This window comes from Quercus lobata, chromosome 7 (assembly GCF_001633185.2).
Source record: "Quercus lobata isolate SW786 chromosome 7, ValleyOak3.0 Primary Assembly, whole genome shotgun sequence".
Classification (NCBI taxonomy): domain Eukaryota; kingdom Viridiplantae; phylum Streptophyta; class Magnoliopsida; order Fagales; family Fagaceae; genus Quercus; species Quercus lobata.
In genome coordinates this window covers 4,777,339-4,795,874 of record NC_044910.1, presented here as the reverse complement: position 1 = coordinate 4,795,874, position 18,536 = coordinate 4,777,339, and the positions used below count along the sequence as shown (strand labels likewise).

General features: G+C 40.4%; 1 protein-coding gene and 1 pseudogene across 1 annotated transcript; both read left to right on the top strand.

Moving 5' to 3' along the window:
- Positions 1-3,410: 3,410 nt before the first annotated feature.
- LOC115953808 lies at positions 3,411-4,646 on the top strand (annotated as a pseudogene).
- An 11,087-nt stretch (positions 4,647-15,733) lies between these two features.
- LOC115953206 (protein RETICULATA-RELATED 3, chloroplastic-like) lies at positions 15,734-17,135 on the top strand. The gene has a single exon (XM_031070741.1). It carries the CDS (start codon positions 15,779-15,781, stop codon positions 16,892-16,894), a length of 1,116 nt encoding a protein of 371 aa, XP_030926601.1. The 5' UTR covers positions 15,734-15,778; the 3' UTR covers positions 16,895-17,135.
- The last annotated feature ends 1,401 nt before the right edge of the window (positions 17,136-18,536 follow it).

The following is an 18,536-nucleotide window of genomic DNA, read 5'->3' as shown; positions in this document are numbered from 1 at the left end:
GATTCAGGATGTGGGGAATCAGATTTCTCTTGGCCCCGCATAGCGGGATGCTTAGTTTTCTGCTGCTTTGAAGCTCGTTGGACATCCTCCTCTCGAGTGGGACGAGACTTGCTCGCGTCTGCCACCTCCTTGCCCCTCTGTTCCCTGCGTTTTTTCTGCTCGGCAGCACTGGGCGGTGCTGGTTGTGGAAATGATCGAGGAGGGTGGCGAGGAGCTGGAGGAGGAGACCTGGCTGGAAGAGATGAAGCCTGGGATGGTATTGTTTTGGCAGGAGCAGACTTCCTCGGTTGACCTTCCATCAGCTCCATCAAGCTTTTCTGGGGTTTCCTTTGTATCCCCATCTCGTCAGGATTTTCCTCGGGGCTTGTGGGCTGATCAAAAATCCCGAAATCGTCCGAGGATTCAGATACTGTTACAATGGTTTCCTCGTCTTTTCCCTTTTTCCTTCCCCTATTGGTTCCCTTTTTCTTGAGGGAAGGTAAGGGTGAAGAAGGTCCCGCCGAGACGCTGGCCACGAAAAGAGGCTCTGTGCGAGGTGTGTATTTGGGAAGTGGAATACCCTCTGGAACGATAAACCCTTCGTAGGCAACACTGATACGGCGAAGTCGAGGATCTCGTGTTCTAATCACGCACTTCGGCGCCTGAAAACCAAAAGAAAGAGGGGTATAGCCAAAAATTAAATGTGCTGCCCGGAGCTGACCATCAGCCTCATTCACGTATATTTCAGCTTTCAATAACCTGTCTAGGCTCGCTTTATTGACTAATCTGAGATTGGGTTTCGTGTAGCGTCTATCTGCAAAACCGTTGATTCTAAAGTTAAAGTTGTAAGACACGAAAATAATAAAGGTAAGTAAAATGTGTTCGCGAGCTAGATAGTATAGGTCTATAACTTCGCACCCACCTGGTGTTCCTTCTACTGTCGGGCAAGGTAGACCATCATGCCATTCCCCAGAAAAAATAAGGAAATCCTCTTTTAGGTTCTTATTTGAAGTGGGAAGGCACTGAATTAGCCTTACTTCAGGATATCTCGACTTGAGATAATAGCCCTGGTCAGCTAGGCGGTGAAGGTTGTACACCCAATTCACGTCATGATAGGTTAGCTTTAGATCCATTCTCTGATTCAGAGCGTCTACGCTTCCCAGGACCCTAAACATATTGGGAGCACATTGGGTGGGGGATAGCCTAAAGAAGTTGAGGTAACCCCTAGTGATACTACCCATGGGGATAGTCATCCCGCCCTCAATAAAGGCGATCATGGGGATAACTACTTCCCCAGTTTGCCTGGCATCAACCCACTCCCCTTGGGCTGCATACCTCATCCCTACCGTTGGGGGGATCTTGTACTTAGAGCGGAAGTTTCTAATACCCTCCTCGGATTCAACGAGACATCGAAAGGGATTCTTCTGTTTCCCCATTTTTCTAAAAAACTTAGTAGAAAAGACTTTTTGGCTTTAAACAAAAGTGGTAAAAACTTCAAGAGGACTTACAGGTTTAAAGGAAGGACCTCGGACAACGTACGATTATTCGTAATCGCCAGGAGAATAGCGAAGACTGGAAGAAGGCAGATTCAGTGTATAAGCTCTGGAACTACGTAATCATCAAAGGTAAGGTGCAGGTTTGATTAGGGAACGCCTTTATAGTCATGAGAGGATTGTGAGCGGTGAAATTCCCGCTCACAGAACAAGGGAAACCCCCTGCCGTCTAATTTAGATCTCACCGTCGAACGTGGGAGACAAGGGAGTTGTTAGAATTTAATGCTGCCAAAATCGGGGTGCTGAAGCGTCAGGGGCATGCCCCAAAATGCGCACAGGTGCAGGCTTATGACGTCAAAATCCACCTTTTCTCCCGAAGAGTCGAAAAGTAGGATTTTGAGGGGCTATTGTGGGGACCGTTCGATCAATAGGCCCATAGGGTTCAAAATTGATTCAGGATTGTTGGGCCCGTGGCCCATCCGAGGATGTGTATCCGTCCGAGGACACCATACTCCTCGGCAGTATGCGTCCGAGGATGATCGCGTCCGAGGAAGATCGGGACGTGGTCTTATTGCGACCAGATCTCAGAATTAGGTCACCGTAAAGGATAGAGTAACCGACTAAGGATGAAAGAGATAAGGCAAACAAATATCTGTAACTACAGCTGCCTCCGCATTAATGACCTCTCAACCAACTCTCTGGCCGCATTAATGTGGAGGTGATACCTGAACAGTAAGGAAGCAGCCTTACAGCTGCCCATAGGAAGTTCCAGGAGGTGCCAGATGGGACAGAAGGAAATCCTCCGGACCCAACCTACACGTGTGCGATAAGGATGGAGCGCAAAGGGGAGTATATAAACTAAAAGAAGAGCATGAAGAAAGAGGATCGGAACAGAAAAAGAAAGGAGAAAAAGACATAAACAGAAAAAGAAGAAAGTAAGAGTAGAGAAAAAGAATTGCACTGGTCACTAAAGAAAACGTTCGTTGTACCAACTTTAGACCTTTAACGAGCTTGAGAGTGAATCTTTTTAAGAGAGACCACAGTTAACCTAGTTCTTTACACCCACGCTCTACAAATCATATTGTCTGGGCCTTTTTACGTGCGAACCCAATACTGTTTAGGTTCGTTACAAAATCGTGTCCTTACAAAAGGCATAAAAGTCGATACATGAAAAGAAATAGTAAAAGTTAGGTTTTAATTTCTACAAAACCTAGTTTTTAGATCTTCTTTTCCCTTAATTTTTTATGTTTTAAGAGGACAGAGACATAAAAAGGTAACAAAAATACAAATTTACCCTTATCTTTAATAGAGGTGGGTAACGGGAGACAAACGGAGCTAACCTCAGGTGGGTAAAGCGTTTTTCAGGCAAATCACATGTGAGTAAAGTGTAATTTCCCCTAATATTATTTTAGATCAATCATTGATATCACTTTTTTACTCTTCTTTTTTATTATTTCTATCCATTTTAAAAATTGGCGGTTTATAACATGATTTTAAGTCTTGTTGTATATATAACATGATTTTTCATTTTAAATGCCAAATTTTATTTAATATTCAGTTTTTTTTTTTCATAATTTTTTTAAAAAGTATATATTTTCTAAGCTAATACCCATAATATATCCATCAAGAAGCAACTATAACAAATTCCCCATTTTAGGTGATTTTTTTCTTTTGGTTATTTTTATTTACCCTTTACCCTATTTTACCTAACTAATTATTTATTTCATTTAAATAGAATCGGTATCTCATGTGCCAATATGGGGTCCATCTGCCTCTTAGAGGCAAGTTTCTTGCAACTGGCTGCGCATTAGAGGTTTTTTCCGTCTAAATAATACAGTAAATAAAAGAAAGCACCTTTCCGACTTTCAGGTGTTTTCCTATAAAAGTGGTACTACGTTAGTAAAACTAAAACTAGTTTATAGAAATAAACAAAAGATGGCAAGCATGGCGGCCCAGCTTCAGATTCGTTACTCTAAAAATCCCAGACAATATCGCTGCAACAACAACAACAACTTTAGCGATAATCGATTCAATGCTGCCCCACCTGCTTCAATTTCGTTTCCGCATTCTTCATCATCAGCATCTCTCAATTTTAATAATCATAAGCGTTCTCTAAATCTAATACTCAACAAGTTATTGCCTTTTGCCGGCGGAGCTGGAATCGGACGTGGCGGCGGTAACGGAGGAGGAGGAGGATATGGGAACGGTTCTGGTGATGATTCTTCATCGTCTAAGTCTTCTGGGGGATTTGGGATATTGGGTTTGTTTCTGAATGGATGGAGATCGAGAGTTGCAGCAGATCCACAATTTCCTTTCAAGGTTCTAATGGAAGAGTTGGTGGGTGTCACTGCTTGTGTTCTTGGAGACATGGCTTCTCGACCCAACTTTGGTCTCAACGAGCTCGATTTCGTGTTCTCAACTCTAGTCGTTGGATCCATACTAAACTTCACTCTTAAGTCTCTATTGGCACCAACTTTGTCTTCTTCATCGCCTTCTTTGCCTGCCATTTTTGCTTGCTAGCTGTCCCCCCAGCCATATGTTTGAGCCTGGTGCTTATTCACTTCTCAATCGATGTGGGACTTTTGTGTACAAAGGAGCTGTCTTTGCAGCTGTTGGGTTTGCTGCTGGGCTTGTAGGGACTGTACTTTCAAATGGGTTGATCAGTATGAGGAAGAAAATGGATCCCAATTTTGAGACCCCCAATAAGGCTCCTCCAACTCTGTTGAATTCACTCACTTGGGCTCTTCACATGGGGATTAGTAGTAATTTCAGGTACCAGACTTTGAATGGGATCGAGTTCTTGTTGGCTAAAGGGTTGCCTCCATTGACGTTTAAGTCCTCAGTGGTGGTTCTGACATGCTTGAACAATGTTCTTGGCGGAATGTCCTTTGTGATATTGGCTAGGTTGACAGGGTCTCAGAGCGTTAAGGAAGCTAAACCGGTTGCAGTGGAGGTGGGTTTGGTTGCAGAGAAGGAGAAGTTGATTGATGGGGGTGAGGATTTGCAGAGCAATCAGTCGACTTACAAGTGAAAGTGTTAGTTTAGTTTGGAGTTTCCATCTTCCATGTTTTTAGCTCTTTTTGTTAGTGATGTTTTTGCAATTTTCTTATATGTTTGGATCATGATCACGGTCAAAGTTTAGCTCATATGAAAGTCATAATACTACTTACTTCTTAAGTGTTTTCATGGAGATGATACTTGGTAGCCCCAACTCAATGTGTTTTGTCTGGCTCTAATCGAATCAAAATGCTTTCTGTTTGAGATTTCCTGTTAATTTTGGGATTTTCTGTATGATATCTTAAAAATGGTGAGTTATTTTTTTGAAGGTGTATATATTTCTTGCCTTTTGATGCGTAGAAGTCAACCCAAAATTTTTAGGCCAAATATTTGTCGATGTTGATGATGATTAGAAAACAGTATAGTGCATGAACTTGTAAATTATTAATACTAGTCGCAGATTGAAACTTAAGGACATCCTTCTTGGTTTGGATAATTTCATGTGTATTAAGATGGGATGGCATGAATGGTTAGGATCATGTGTATATAAAGAATGAGAAGTGCAAGAGGATAAAAACCAAATAATCTTGAAAGAAAAGAGAGGAAAAGTCTTGAAATAATAAACCAAAGAAAACAAAGAGGCATTATCTTTTAATTGGTGTTTAGTCTTGAAACAATGAATAAAAGGAAACAAAGAGTTATTATCTTTTAATTAGTGTCTATTTAGTACAAAAAGAGTTAATCTCTTTTAATTGGTGTCTATTCAATAAACAAATAGTCATTATCTTTTTAATGTAAGAGAATCCTCAAAAAGATAGAACTTCATACTCTCCCACATGAGACCTATGTTTTTATATATATTATTGATTGATTGATTGATGATTTGAAGAGAAACAATCAACTTAGAATAATACTAATTTTTTTTTGAGAGAAAGGTGAAGAATAATATTAATTTAGGTCAATCATTAACAACACTTTCTTACTCATCCTTTTTTATTATCTCTCTATTTTTAAAACTGGCGATATATAGCATGATTTAAAGTTACGTTTTCAAGTTACACATGGTATATAACATGATTTTCCATTTTAAAATACCAAATTTTATTTAAAATTCAATTTTTTTTTAATAATTTCGTCACAATATTTAAAAAAAAAAAAAAAATTCTAAGGGTTAATACCCTTAATGAGCAACTATAGCAAATTCCCCATTTTTAGGTGATTTTTTTTTTTTGGGGTTATTTATCTCTATATATTAACAAGATTCAAAAAGTTAGTTACTTCTACATATATTGACTAAAATACCCCTAATACCTCTGTAAGGACACGATTCGTAACGAACCGTAACGGTTTTGGGTTCACACGTAAAATGGTCCAAACAATATCATTTGTAGAGCGTGGGCTTGAAAGGCTAGGCCTTGGTCACCAGGCGGTGGGTTTTTCGTGGTGTTCATACATGGTTAAGTTTTCTTCACCCTTGGAGTTTTTCTCCTGGAGGTGGGCTGGAAGGCTCTAGTTTTTGGCCATTTTTCCCAGCCTCTTGCTTGGTGCACCAACCTTTTTATTATATAGTCCGTCTTGGTTGATCCTAGCCCTCCACTTGTTGGTCGGGCAGGTGCTTATTTCTGTATCCATCCCATCAACCGTCCTTTCTTACTTTCTACTAGTTGCGAAAATCGAAGTTTACACCGTCAAAACGTCTTTTCTCATTAATCGGATCTGGACGTTGGCAGATGCATTTAATGCGGAGGGGACGCATTTTCCTTGATCCAATTTTACACCCTGCTTCCCTATGGGCCCCATTCCATTCACATCCCCTTCAGGGGGCTGTTTGGGGATAGCCTCCACCAAGATGTTGGTCTTCCCATTGAAGTTCTGGAATGCCGAGGACAGGGTAGTTTCTCAGCCGTTCCCCTTGACACCCCGGCCATCGATTATTCGTCCTCGGCAAAATACCTCCTCGGCAAGGGCCCTGGGCCCAGATAGAGTTTGGGCCGGATTGTAGACCTCCCAGACCCACAATAGCCCCTCAAAATCTTGCTATCCATCTCCTCGGACGGATAGGAGGGTTTTGATGACATCAGAAATCTGCCAATGCCTGTCAATCCTTGTCACCTATCGGTTCCCGAGATTTTTCATCTGCCCAAGGCACGTTCCTAGAGCCGTTGGAAGGCGAAACGTGGCCTCATTAAATACGGGCGGCTTTATGCTTCCCATGTTCTACGGTATGATGGAAATCGAACGGTGGTGATCTTCTGGTCTTTTTGGGCGGGAAAAGGTGTGTAGTTACCCTAGAAAGTATAAAAGATTTTTTTAGGGATGGATCCGTCTCTTCAGTTCTGCACTTAAGAGTTTTAGTGCGTGTATTCTGGGTTCATCTGAACTTCCGCCCAAATTCAAGTCTATCTCAAGCACATAAAGCCTATCCGAAGCGTAATTCTTCTCTTATGTAAGTTCCCTACCTCCATTAACTCGTGCTTTTTCTTTTTTGGGTTTATTTCTCTTTGGCTCCCTTTCTTTTCCCGTCGCGGGTCGGGTTTGTTTAGTAAATCACAAAGATGACTAAATTGAGACTGAGGAAGTTAGTCGATACTGAAGAGGCGATGAATAAGTTCATCGTTGACTATAGGATTCCCCCCAACGTAAGTCTGGAGCACTGTAAGATGGGGGAATGGCACTATAAGAGGGGAACGGGCGCGGTTGTAATTCCCGTCCTCGCCTTTGTTGAGGGAGGTATGACAATCCCTATGGGGCCAGTGACGAGGGGTTACCTCAGACATTTCCGTTTAGCCCCCACCCAGTGCGCCGGCAACGTTTTTAGGATTTTGGGTTGCGTGGACGCTTTAAATGAGAAGATGGGGTTAAGACTGACCCATCATGATGTGAACTGGTGCTATAACCTCCAAAAATTGAAGGGGAAAACCTACTACATGAAGTCGAGGGACGAGAGGGTTCGGTTAATCCAGTGCCTCCCTGACTCCAACAAGGGATTAAACAAGGATTTCCTTATCGTCTCTGGAGAATGGCACGATGGCGATCCGTGCCCCATAGTAGAAGGAGAACCAGGTGGGGTACTGGGAACGGAAGGGGGATGACCCTTTACGCCATTCTAATATAATGTTGTTCGGTAACTAACTATGCATACGTGTTTGTCTTTTTGTAGATCTACACGCCTACACGCGACATTTTCACTTAGTCAACCGGGCGGACTTGGAGACCGTTTTACAAGCGGCAGTTTTCGTGAATGAAAGAGATGGTCAAGTCCGAGTAGCTCACAAAATACTAGGGTACCCTCCTGTTCATAAGTCATTTGCGGACGCAAGGCACTGATCAGCGCCCGCCGTCCTTGGCTTCCAAAAATTACCGTAGTTGAAACGGGATTTTTAATCTCCCAGGAGCCAGCTGTCCCCGAGAACATCCCACAGGTGGGCCCCTCCTCGTCTCATAAAGTAGCAGAGGACGAAGGCGAGCCAGATCGGCCCGAGGAAGGTTTTGGGGTATTTGACCTAGTCTACCAATCCGAGGACCCTCCTGGTGACATAGGTGACCCAGCCTTGTCCGAGGCGGAATTGTCGTCAATAGGCACCTCTTCTCAAGCCGAGATGGGACTCAAGAGAATACCTTTGACCCCCCTTCTCCAACTCCTCGAGGGCCAACCTGGGAAGGATACACAGGAAACACCACAACCCGATGCTCCTTCTCCACCACCTCGGCCCCTTACTATCCAAACCAGGTCATCCTCCACCAAGTCTCAGCCACAATCCACCCGCCCCGAACTTCCTACTTCCTCCCAACCAGCTCGGCCTCCTCGACCTGAAGGCGCTGATCCTAAGAGAAAGAGGAGCCCCAAGGGCAAGGACGTCATGGACGAGGGAAAATCCCAACCTTCTAAGGAGAAGGATGAGGCTCCGCGTACAAAACAACTGAAGATTGGACACCAAGGCAAGGGCAAAGAAACTAAAGTCCAAACTTCTCAAGGCAAGGGAAAGGGGATTGAGTCCCAGTCCCTACCGAGTGCCTGGCTTCCTGCCCCAATGCTTCACGGGGGTCCACTGCTGGAAACGGCCTCTCTGAGGGAGTTTGGAGATGGCAAGGGTGGCTACGTGGCGAATGCATTGACCTGGATGAACTGAGGAGAATGAGGATGCAGGAGGTCTTTCTCAGCATTAAGAGGTACTTGGGCATGGTAAGATTTCTTGAAACCTAACACTTTGTTAGCTCTTGCCACTGGTTTGTTACTAACTACACGCTCATCTCTCTTGACAGGCTCTCTAGGCAACCTATAGGATGGAGGAAGAGGTGAATAACAGGAGTAAGGCGGCCGAGAACGAACGCAAGAAGCGCATAACGGCCTCGAAGACTCTCGAAGCCTCTGAGGATGAACTTGCCAAAGTCAAGGCTGACTTAACAATAACTATCCGCGAGAGGGATAACGTCTCGGCGGGCCTAGCTAGCGCCCAAAAACAGGCCGAGGACCAAACAAAGCGCGTACTTGAAGCCGAGGACCAGTTGCGAATAGCCAAAAACCTGATCGAGGGTTTAAATAAGCAGCTGGTCGTGGCTGTGCATGAAAAAGGAGTGGCAGAATATGCCCGTGATGAAGCCCTAAGGGCAAAGTAGGAGGCCGAGTTTGCTAGGAATGATGTAAAGGCTGCCAAGAATACGGCCAAGGATGATGGTTATAATATGGGAGTGGCTGAAACCCAAGCCACCCTTAAGGCCCAGATTCCTGGAGTGTGCAGGTTTTATTGCTCCCAGGTTTGGGAAGAGGCATTGAAGCGAGCTGGGGTGGATGTTTCATCTGATTTGTGGAAGGCGGAGAACATATTCTACCCTACGGCCATCCGCGAGGTCACTTCCACCAGCTCCGCGGCTATGGATGACCAACCCGAGGGAGGGGTCACCCCGTTGGAAGACGTACAGGTCAGCGGTTCTTCTGGCAAGGCGCTCAAAGAGGGAGAACTTCAGGAGGTGATAGTGATATCTTAGCATATGGATCCTGAGGCACCTAAAGAGGTTACTAAGCCCGCGGTTGGCATTCAGGTGTCTAGTACGGAGGAGCCAGCCACACTTGCCCAGCCGCCACAGGCAATTCCCCTTGCTGTGGTCCCCCAGAGTACCAGTACTGACCCTGTTCAGCCTTCCCCAGAAGGGACCATCCTCCCGGGCGTCGAAGCTGATCCCGTTTCTTCCTCTCAGGACGTGACCGGCGCAAAAGTAGAAAAGTAGAAATCCTGGCTAGGCTTTTGTATCCGTTTCTAATTTATCAATTTAACTTGTTTCTTTTTATTTCGAAAACTTTCTAATCTATTGATGATTTGCACGCGTTTGATTATGTATATATGAAATCTTGTTTTTCCTTTTTCCTTTTGGTTACTTGTTAGCTACCCTTGTTGATACGTAATATTGTTTATTAATTCTGCGCTGATTCATTTTAACATGTACGAATATTTATGCATGCAATACATTTATCATCATGTTTCAAAACCCTAGCTTACTTGCACCCGCAGAGCCTTTAGACTCATTTCGGACCCTCGTTCGACGAAAATATAGGCACCATTTTTGACGTCATGCATAGTAGCTAAGTCTTGCTTAGTGCCCAGTTTTCTCATCCAAGTAGTCGGTTTCCCCATAGGCTTGAGTCTGAAGACCATGCAATGCCTTGGTTCTGTCCAAAACCCAGTTTTCTCATCCAAGTAGTTGGTTTCCCCATAGGTTTGAGTCCGAGGACCATGCAATGCCTTGGTTCTGTCCAAAACCCAGTTTTCTCATCCAAGTAGTTGGTTTCCCCATAGGCTTGAGTCCGAGGACCATGCAATGCCTTGGTTCTGTCCAAAACCCAGTTTTCTTTTTGCGTTGGACCTTGGCTTTAGGGGAGTTAGCTCCTCGGCCAAGCCCCTAGAATTATCCGTGCAATTAACGCTACCAAGCATAGCCCCTAGTCAAGAAGCATAGCCCCTAGCAGAACTTTACACCTAAGTTCTATAACCAGATGTTAGAAATGACAAAGGAACTCTCTCGACCTACCGCTTATGCCGAAACACAAGCCTTTCCCACAGACGGCGCCAATTGTAAGGACACGATTCGTAACGAACCGTAACGGTTTTGGGTTCGCACGTAAAATGGCCCAACCAATATCATTTGTAGAGCGTGGGCTTGAAAGGCTAGGCCTTGGTTACCAGGCGGTGGGTTTTTCGTGGTGTTCATACATGGTTAAGTTTTCTTCACCCCTGGAGTTTTTCTCCTGGAGGTGGGCTGGGAGGCTCTAGTTTTTGGCCATTTTTTCCAGCCTCTTGCTTGGTGCACCTACCTTTTTATTATATAGTCCGTCTTGGTTGATCCTAGCCCTCCACTTGTTGGTCGGGCAGGTGCTTATTTCTGTATCTATCCCATCAACCGTCCCTTTTTACTTTCTACTAGTTGCGAAAATCGAAGTTTACACCGTCCAAACGTCTTTTCTCATTAATCGGATCTGGACGTTGGCAGATGCATTTAATGCGGAGGGGACGCATTTTCCTTGATCCAATTTTACACCCCGCTTCCCTATGGGCCCCATTCCACTCACATCCCCTTCAGGGGGCTGTTTGGGGATAGCCTCCACCAAAATGTTGGTCTTCCCATTGAAGTTCTGGAATGCCGAGGACAGGGTAGTTTCTCAGCCGTTCCCCTTGACACCCCGGCCATCGATTATTCGTCCTCAGCAAAATATCTCCTCGGCAAGGGCCCTGGGTCCAGATAGAGTTTGGGCCGGATTGTAGACCTCCCGGACCCACAACCTCGTATTATCATTACACTTCAAAAAAAAGGGGACATATAAGAAAATTCAATAGCTAAATTCAAAAATAATTTTTTTTAAAAAATCCCACGTACAGCCCCACTACCAATCATTTATACATCCTTCTAGTCAATTTTTAGGGTTTTAATTTTAAATTGACAAAAATTAAAAACAATAAACCTCCACTAAATAGTAGATAAATACAAAGTTACTATTAAAAAAAAAAAAATCCTACACGCTACTTTAAAAAAAAAATCTCCCCACACGTTTGTTTTGATTTTGTTCAAAATTCAAAAAATTTCTTTTGGCAAAATTTATAGGAACAAAACACCTCACAATTACTTTTGTTAAGCCTGTGTTTTTTTTTTTTTTTGATGGAAGCCTGTGTTCTCATCACATACAGTTTTAAAATCTCAGTAAAATTACTGTATGTGACTCCCTATTCATTTTCTTCAATACTAAAAAAAAAAAAAAAAAAAAAAAAAAAGCACGCAGCCAAAAAACAAAAGGTGCTACTATGTATAAAAAGATGATTTTCCCATGGTTGACTCCTAAATCCTAATGAGTTTTGGTCAGAGTGTTTTTTTTTTTTTAATTTTTTTTTTTAATTTTTTTTATATTTTTAATTTTTATAACCTTTATCTTTTCATTCTTTAATTGTTTTATTAGTTTCATGTATTAATTAGTAATTTAGTATTCACCAAATTTGATGATTTTAGTTTTATTGTTAGCGGATGATTTTGTTGAAAGATGGCTCTCTTAGCTTGCACCATCAACAAGAATGAAAAAGAAAGTGGAAAGATACTCAGCAATATCATAAAATGAGGACTGAGAAATGTAGTAGCAACATGTAAATGAGAAACAAGTTTTGGATCGTGGCGCATTGATAGTGTGAACTTAGTTTGTAAATGTAACTTTAGCAAATTTTACTGCTTTTGAGTTTGAGTTTTGGATCTTCAGTTATAGAAAGTTTGGTTTCAAAACACGCCTTCTATAGTAGGAGAATGTGAATACATATGTATTGAAATTTTAAAATATTATGACAAAATTTATGATATTTTACTTTGAAAAAAAATACACATTTATTGTTTTTAAATTTTCCTCACAATCTTTTACAATGTTATGCAATGGTTCCTTTCAAGGGTTTGAAGATCGGAAAAATAATGAGATGAATGGATTGATTGGCTACCTTGAAAGCATGGTGCAATTTGAACCTAACCAGAATATGTGATGCTTATGATTTTTATTTTTTGGTGATATTCACGATAATGTGCAAATTAGGAACAAGGTAAAAGGTTTGTGTAAGGAACAGATTTGGTTCCTTAGTCCAAAAGGTGGATGGATTTCGGCCTAAAAAGCCTAAAACAATGAATTTGTAGAGAATGGGTTAGAAAACTAGGTTTTAATTAATCAGAAAAACATTAAAGTAGATTTGGATGACAAGTGAATGAAATTAGACAGGTTTATGTTGAAGAAAATCGTCATCGGCACAATCCGAGGAGATCAGTTCTTATATATTTCTTTCAGGTTTGATTACAAAGTTAGTTCTTGATTGCTACAATGTTTCTTTCTTGATTTCTCGATCCCCTATTTTAATTGCTCCCCTTTCTTTTATACCCTTTTCCCTTTTCATCTCTACCCTTTACGTGCAGGTTAGATTGGTTGATCTTGATATTTGTTCCATCGGCCCCTTCCCAAAGTCTTTAGGTAGTAGTTGTAAGGCTGAAGGCTACTATTCACGTATCACCTCCACATTAATGCGGCCAGAGAGTTATATTTCTCGGCACAATCTGTGGAGATCAGTTCTTATATATTTCTTTCAGGTTTGATTACAAAGTTAGTTCTTAATTGCTACAGTGTTTCTTTCTTGATTTCTCGATCCCCTATTTTGATTGCTCCCCCTTTTTTTATACCCTTTTCCCTTTTCATCTCTACCCTCCACGTGCAGGTCAGATTAGTTGATCTTGATACTTGTTCCATCAGCCCCTTCCCAAAATTTTTAGGTAGTAGTTGTAAGGCTGAAGGCTACTGTTCAGGTATCACCTTCACATTAATGTGATCAGAGAGTTAGTTGCAGAGTATTTAATGCGGTGGTAGCAACTTTCTCCTTAGATATTTTAGGACTCCTCTCTGTCTGATGTCTTTGCAATGCTTATTTGCTCTAACAGAATTTCCTAGAACGTTACCCTGGTCGACAAACTATCTCTTCAGATCTTGGCTTTGTCCAGTCGAGGATGCATTTATCCTCGGCCCACCCTCTTGAACCATTATGACCAAAACTAACCTCTTTATTCACTAACACAGTCTCTTCTAACAAAGATTTCTCCTCCTCGGACAAACCATCGTCCTCGGTTTGGACCATAGGCCTAATATACAAATAGATAATGAACTCTTGGGCCCAATATCTCTACAGTTTGGATTAATCACAACTTAATTTTATTTTTAATTTTTTAAAGTTATTATTGTAGGGGCACAATTTTAATGGTCCAATCCTTGTCGGTCAAGTCTTGACCCAAGAAGTCTCACACAATGAAATTTTTTGTAGAGTATGGGCCAAAGAACTTGGTTTCAATTAGCTTAGACGGTTTGTTGCATGGGTTAAGGAAATACAGAAACAAGAACAAAAAAGATGGACGTGAAGAGAGATCCCTCTCAAGTGATCAGGCTCGAAACTTTATTCATAGGCATATATTCATACAGTAAAATTTCTCTCCTGTGTTCATTCCCTTTTTTTTTCCTGTGTCCCCCTTCTTGGAGGACTTTTTACATATTATATAGGCCATTTCATATCATCTGGGCTTTACACTTGTTAATCATCCAAACCCCTACTTGAGCACCTGTTCCATCAGACACCCTTATCAATTCTTTATGAGTTGCAGTGGCCAAGATAGCACTATTCAGGGGTCGTCTCTTCATTAATGCGGCCAGGAGAGTAGTTGTGATGCATTTAATGTGATGGTGGCAGCCTTTGCTGAGATATTTTGGGTTTCCTTCCTTTTTACGTATTTGGAGGGTGGACTACAGCGGCTTGGACGCACCTTTGATCTGGATTTTGCAGTGTCCGAGGAGGTATTACTTCTCGGACATGTTCTCTTTGCCCCAGTGGGCCTAAATGAGGATTGCCTGGGCCACGATATCTCCTCGGACGAACTGGTCCTCGGACGGGCCTAGGGCCCAACCAACTTATTATTCTGGGCCAGTCCCCACAATTATAATATGTTCAATAATATCATTCATATTTATATATCATTATTTTATTTGTTGAATTAAAAATGTGCAGTATTTCTTAAAAATAAATTCATAGTAATGCATTTCTAACATTTCATTACACTTCAAATTTGGATTAAATATTGCATTTCCAACATATCAATGTGCTTCAAATTTATAGTATCTTTAAGATAGAATGATTATGAGAAGTTTGAATCTGAATTCAAATGAGTTGGTGTATTTGGCTAAATCTATATACTAATATGATTGTTGTTGTTGTTGTTGTTGTTGTTGTTGTTGTTGTTTTTTTTTTTTTTTTTTTTTTTTTTTTTTTTTTTTTTTTTTTAAGAATATCCAAATGTGATTTAATTGAACCTATTAAAAATAAGGAAATATGGGATGTGGATGGTAAAAGTGAAATACCGAACTGGTGAAGGTCTTTTTGTTTTATTTTTGTTTTCTTCTTTCTAAATACTCTTATAATATTAAACAAAAAATTCACCATTGGCGTAAAATGGTGCTTATTTATATTCTAAGTTTTTGATTTCATTAATTTTGTTAAAAATTTTCAAAAAAAGTTAGAACTATATACTAAGTTTTGATTTCATTAATTTTGTTAAAGAATTTTTAAAAAGTTAGAAATAATCTCTAAATTAAAAGAGACTAGCCTCTGAACACGCGTGAGCACACTCAGAGGCTTATTAAATTTTCTAGTCACCACAAAAAAAAAAATTTAGGTAAAGTTTAATAATTTGTAATAATCCAAAGTAGTGGGTTGTTATAATGAAAAAAAAAAAAAAATTAGGTAAAGTTTAATAATTTGTAATAATCCAAAGTAGTGGGTTGTTATAATGAAAAAAAAAAAATTCGATAAAGTTTAATAATTTGTAAGTCGACTAAAAAATGTAATAATCTAAAATTATAATGAATGCAAATTATTAAATTTTACTCAAAAAATAAAAGAGCGCGTGCTCAGAAGCTACTATTTTATTTGAGAAATATTATGTCCACAATATTTTCATAATAAATCCTAAGTAATGGGTTGTTATTGGTTATTATAAGTGGGTAAAAAAATAATTTAATTTTTAGATTTAAATTAAAATAAACAACAACTTATCACCTATAATTTATTATGAAAATATTGTGAAAGTAACAATCATCGTTATATTTAACCTTTACCCTATTTTAGCTAACTAATTATTAATTTCGTCTGAATAATACAGTAAATAAAAGCGGTACTATGTTATTGACATCGTATATCGGACCCTTGATTCCTTAAAACCCTTTTGCTTTTTAGTTTTAGTTTTAGTTTTATAGAAATAAACAAAAGATGGCAAGCATGGCGGCTCAGCTTCAGATTCGTTACTCTAATAATCCCAGACAATATCGCTGCAACAACAACAACGTTAGCGATAGTCGAGTCAATGCTGCCCCGCCTGCTTCAATTTCGTTTCCACATTCTTCATCATCATCAGCATCTCTCAATTTTAATAATCAAAAGCGTTCTCTAAATCTAAAACCCAACAATTTATTGCCTTTTGCCGGCGGAGGCAGCGACGGCGGCGCTGGAATCGGACGTGGCGGCGGCAATGGAGGAGGAGGAGGAGGAGGAGGAGATGGGAACGGTTCTGGTGATGATTCTTCATCGTCTAAGTCTTCTGGGGGATTTGGGATATTGGGTTTGTTTTTGAATGGGTGGAGATCGAGAGTTGCAGCAGATCCACAGTTTCCTTTCAAGGTTCTAATGGAAGAGTTGGTGGGTGTCACTGCTTGTGTTCTCGGAGACATGGCTTCTCGACCCAACTTTGGTCTCAACGAGCTCGATTTCGTGTTCTCAACTCTAGTCGTTGGATCCATACTTAACTTTACTCTTATGTATCTATTGGCACCAACTTTGTCTTCTTCATCGCCTTCTTTGCCTGCCATTTTTGCTAGCTGTCCCCCCAGCCATATGTTTGAGCCTGGTGCTTATTCACTTCTCAATCGATGTGGGACTTTTGTGTACAAAGGAGCTGTCTTTGCAGCTGTTGGGTTTGCTGCCGGGCTTGTAGGGACTGTACTTTCAAATGGGTTGATCAGTATGAGGAAGAAAATGGATCCCAATTTTGAGACCCCCAATAAGGCTCCTCCAACTCTGTTGAATTCACTCACTTGGGCTCTTCACATGGGGATTAGTAGTAATTTCAGGTACCAGACTTTGAATGGGATCGAGTTCTTGTTGGCTAAAGGGTTACCTCCATTGGCGTTTAAGTCCTCAGTGGTGGTTCTGAGATGCTTGAACAATGTTCTTGGTGGGATGTCCTTTGTGATATTGGCTAGGTTGACAGGGTCTCAGAGCGTTGAGGAAGCTAAACCGGTTGCAGTGGAGGTGGGTTTGGTTGCAGAGAAGGAGAAGTTGATTGATGGGGGTAAGGATTTGCAGAGCAATCAGTCGACTTACAAGTGAAAGTGTTAGTTTAGTTTGGAGTTTCCATCTTTCATGTTTTTAGCTCTTTTTGTTAGTGATGTTTTTGCAATTTTCTTATATGCTTGGATCATGATCACGGTCAAAGTTTAGCTCATATGAAAGTCATAATACTACTTACTTCTAAGTGTTTTCATGGAGATGATACTTGGTATCCCCAACTCAATGTGTTTCGCCTGGCTCTAATCGAATCAAAATGTTTTCTGTTTGAGACTTCTTGTTATTTTTGTGATTTCTGTATGATATCTTAAAAATGGTGAGTTATTTTTTTGACGCGTAGAAGTCAACCCAAAATTTTCAGGCCAAATATTTGTCGATGTTGATGATGATTAGAAAACAGTATAGTGCATGAACTTGTAAATTATTAATATATATAATTTCCTACAATCTGTATTGCTCTCTCTTTCTAGACGTTCAACCAACCATAAGTGTGTTACAAAAGAAAAACCGTTACCAAAGACTTGGGTTTTGGTCATTCTCCAACAATCTATATATTGTGATCTCAATAGGACGCCAACAAATTTGAGAATCCAATGGTAAATGGAATCTGGCAGGGACAACTAGTTTCATAATGCAATCTGAGAGGGCCAACTAATTTCATGTTTGTGTATGAGTCAGTATGACATATATTAAAACCATCATTTCCAGAAGTATTGCTTCAGTTTTTATTTTTATTTTTTCTGTTTGTCGCTTTAGTTGTTACTAAAATTGTGGTATAATTCAGCAATTTCCATGATTGAATTTATTTAATCCCACTCGTTATCAATAGAATTAGGATACTTCCTGTAAGAAATATATCAAAGGGTTGTCATTGGGTTAATAATTCTACTGCTGAAATATGCACAATGCTTCCCGTGAAAAATATATCATAGCGAATAGAATTTATGGTGGTGTGTTGTCAAAACAGAGGAGGAAGTAAACAAAAACATATGCAGAGATGCTAAGAGGCAAAATGGAGGTTAGCAAGAAAATTTAAGGATCCCTCATCAACAAAGTCTTTTGTCTTAACTACCAATTGGAATTCTCCTAGAGTCAAAAGCTAGGTGGATTTGGGGTTGTATCAATTTGTCGTAGCTCATATGCTGTATAGTGTTACCCCCTGCCTCCGGCAAACATAGACTCGGTTTATAGTGGTTCTATTGTGTTTCAATGAAATTCATCTTAATTTAAAAAATAAAATAAAAAACTGTGCTGAGGATTAGCATGGAACCAGACACAATCACCACCACAGAAAGTTGTTTGACAATCATAGAAAGTCATTATGAGAAATTAAAGTATAACAAATCAACAATGTCCATAGCCTTACATTCATCATATGGTAGCATCAATGGGGTACTTAATTTTCCAGGAGAAACATTTCGATTTCATACCTGCTCAATAAGATAGGCAGCTAATAGGAGAAAAAGGTTATTTATCGAAATCCATTTTAATTTTTTTTTCCTCTCTAAATGTGAAATATGTTTGAATCATAACGATGCCATGTAAACGGACAATCAAAGGAAAACTTCAAATCTTATTTTATTTGTTCTTTCTATAAAAGAAGGGGAAAATAATGATATTATCTATGAGCACTATAGGAAACCTCTCATCTCCTGGCATACTTTTGAGGAACATTTCCTTTATA

What these genes read in the sequence shown, in the direction of transcription:
- LOC115953206 (XM_031070741.1), top strand. Translation starts at nt 15,779, where the DNA reads ATGGCAAGCATGGCGGCTCAGCTTCAGATTCGTTACTCTAATAATCCC.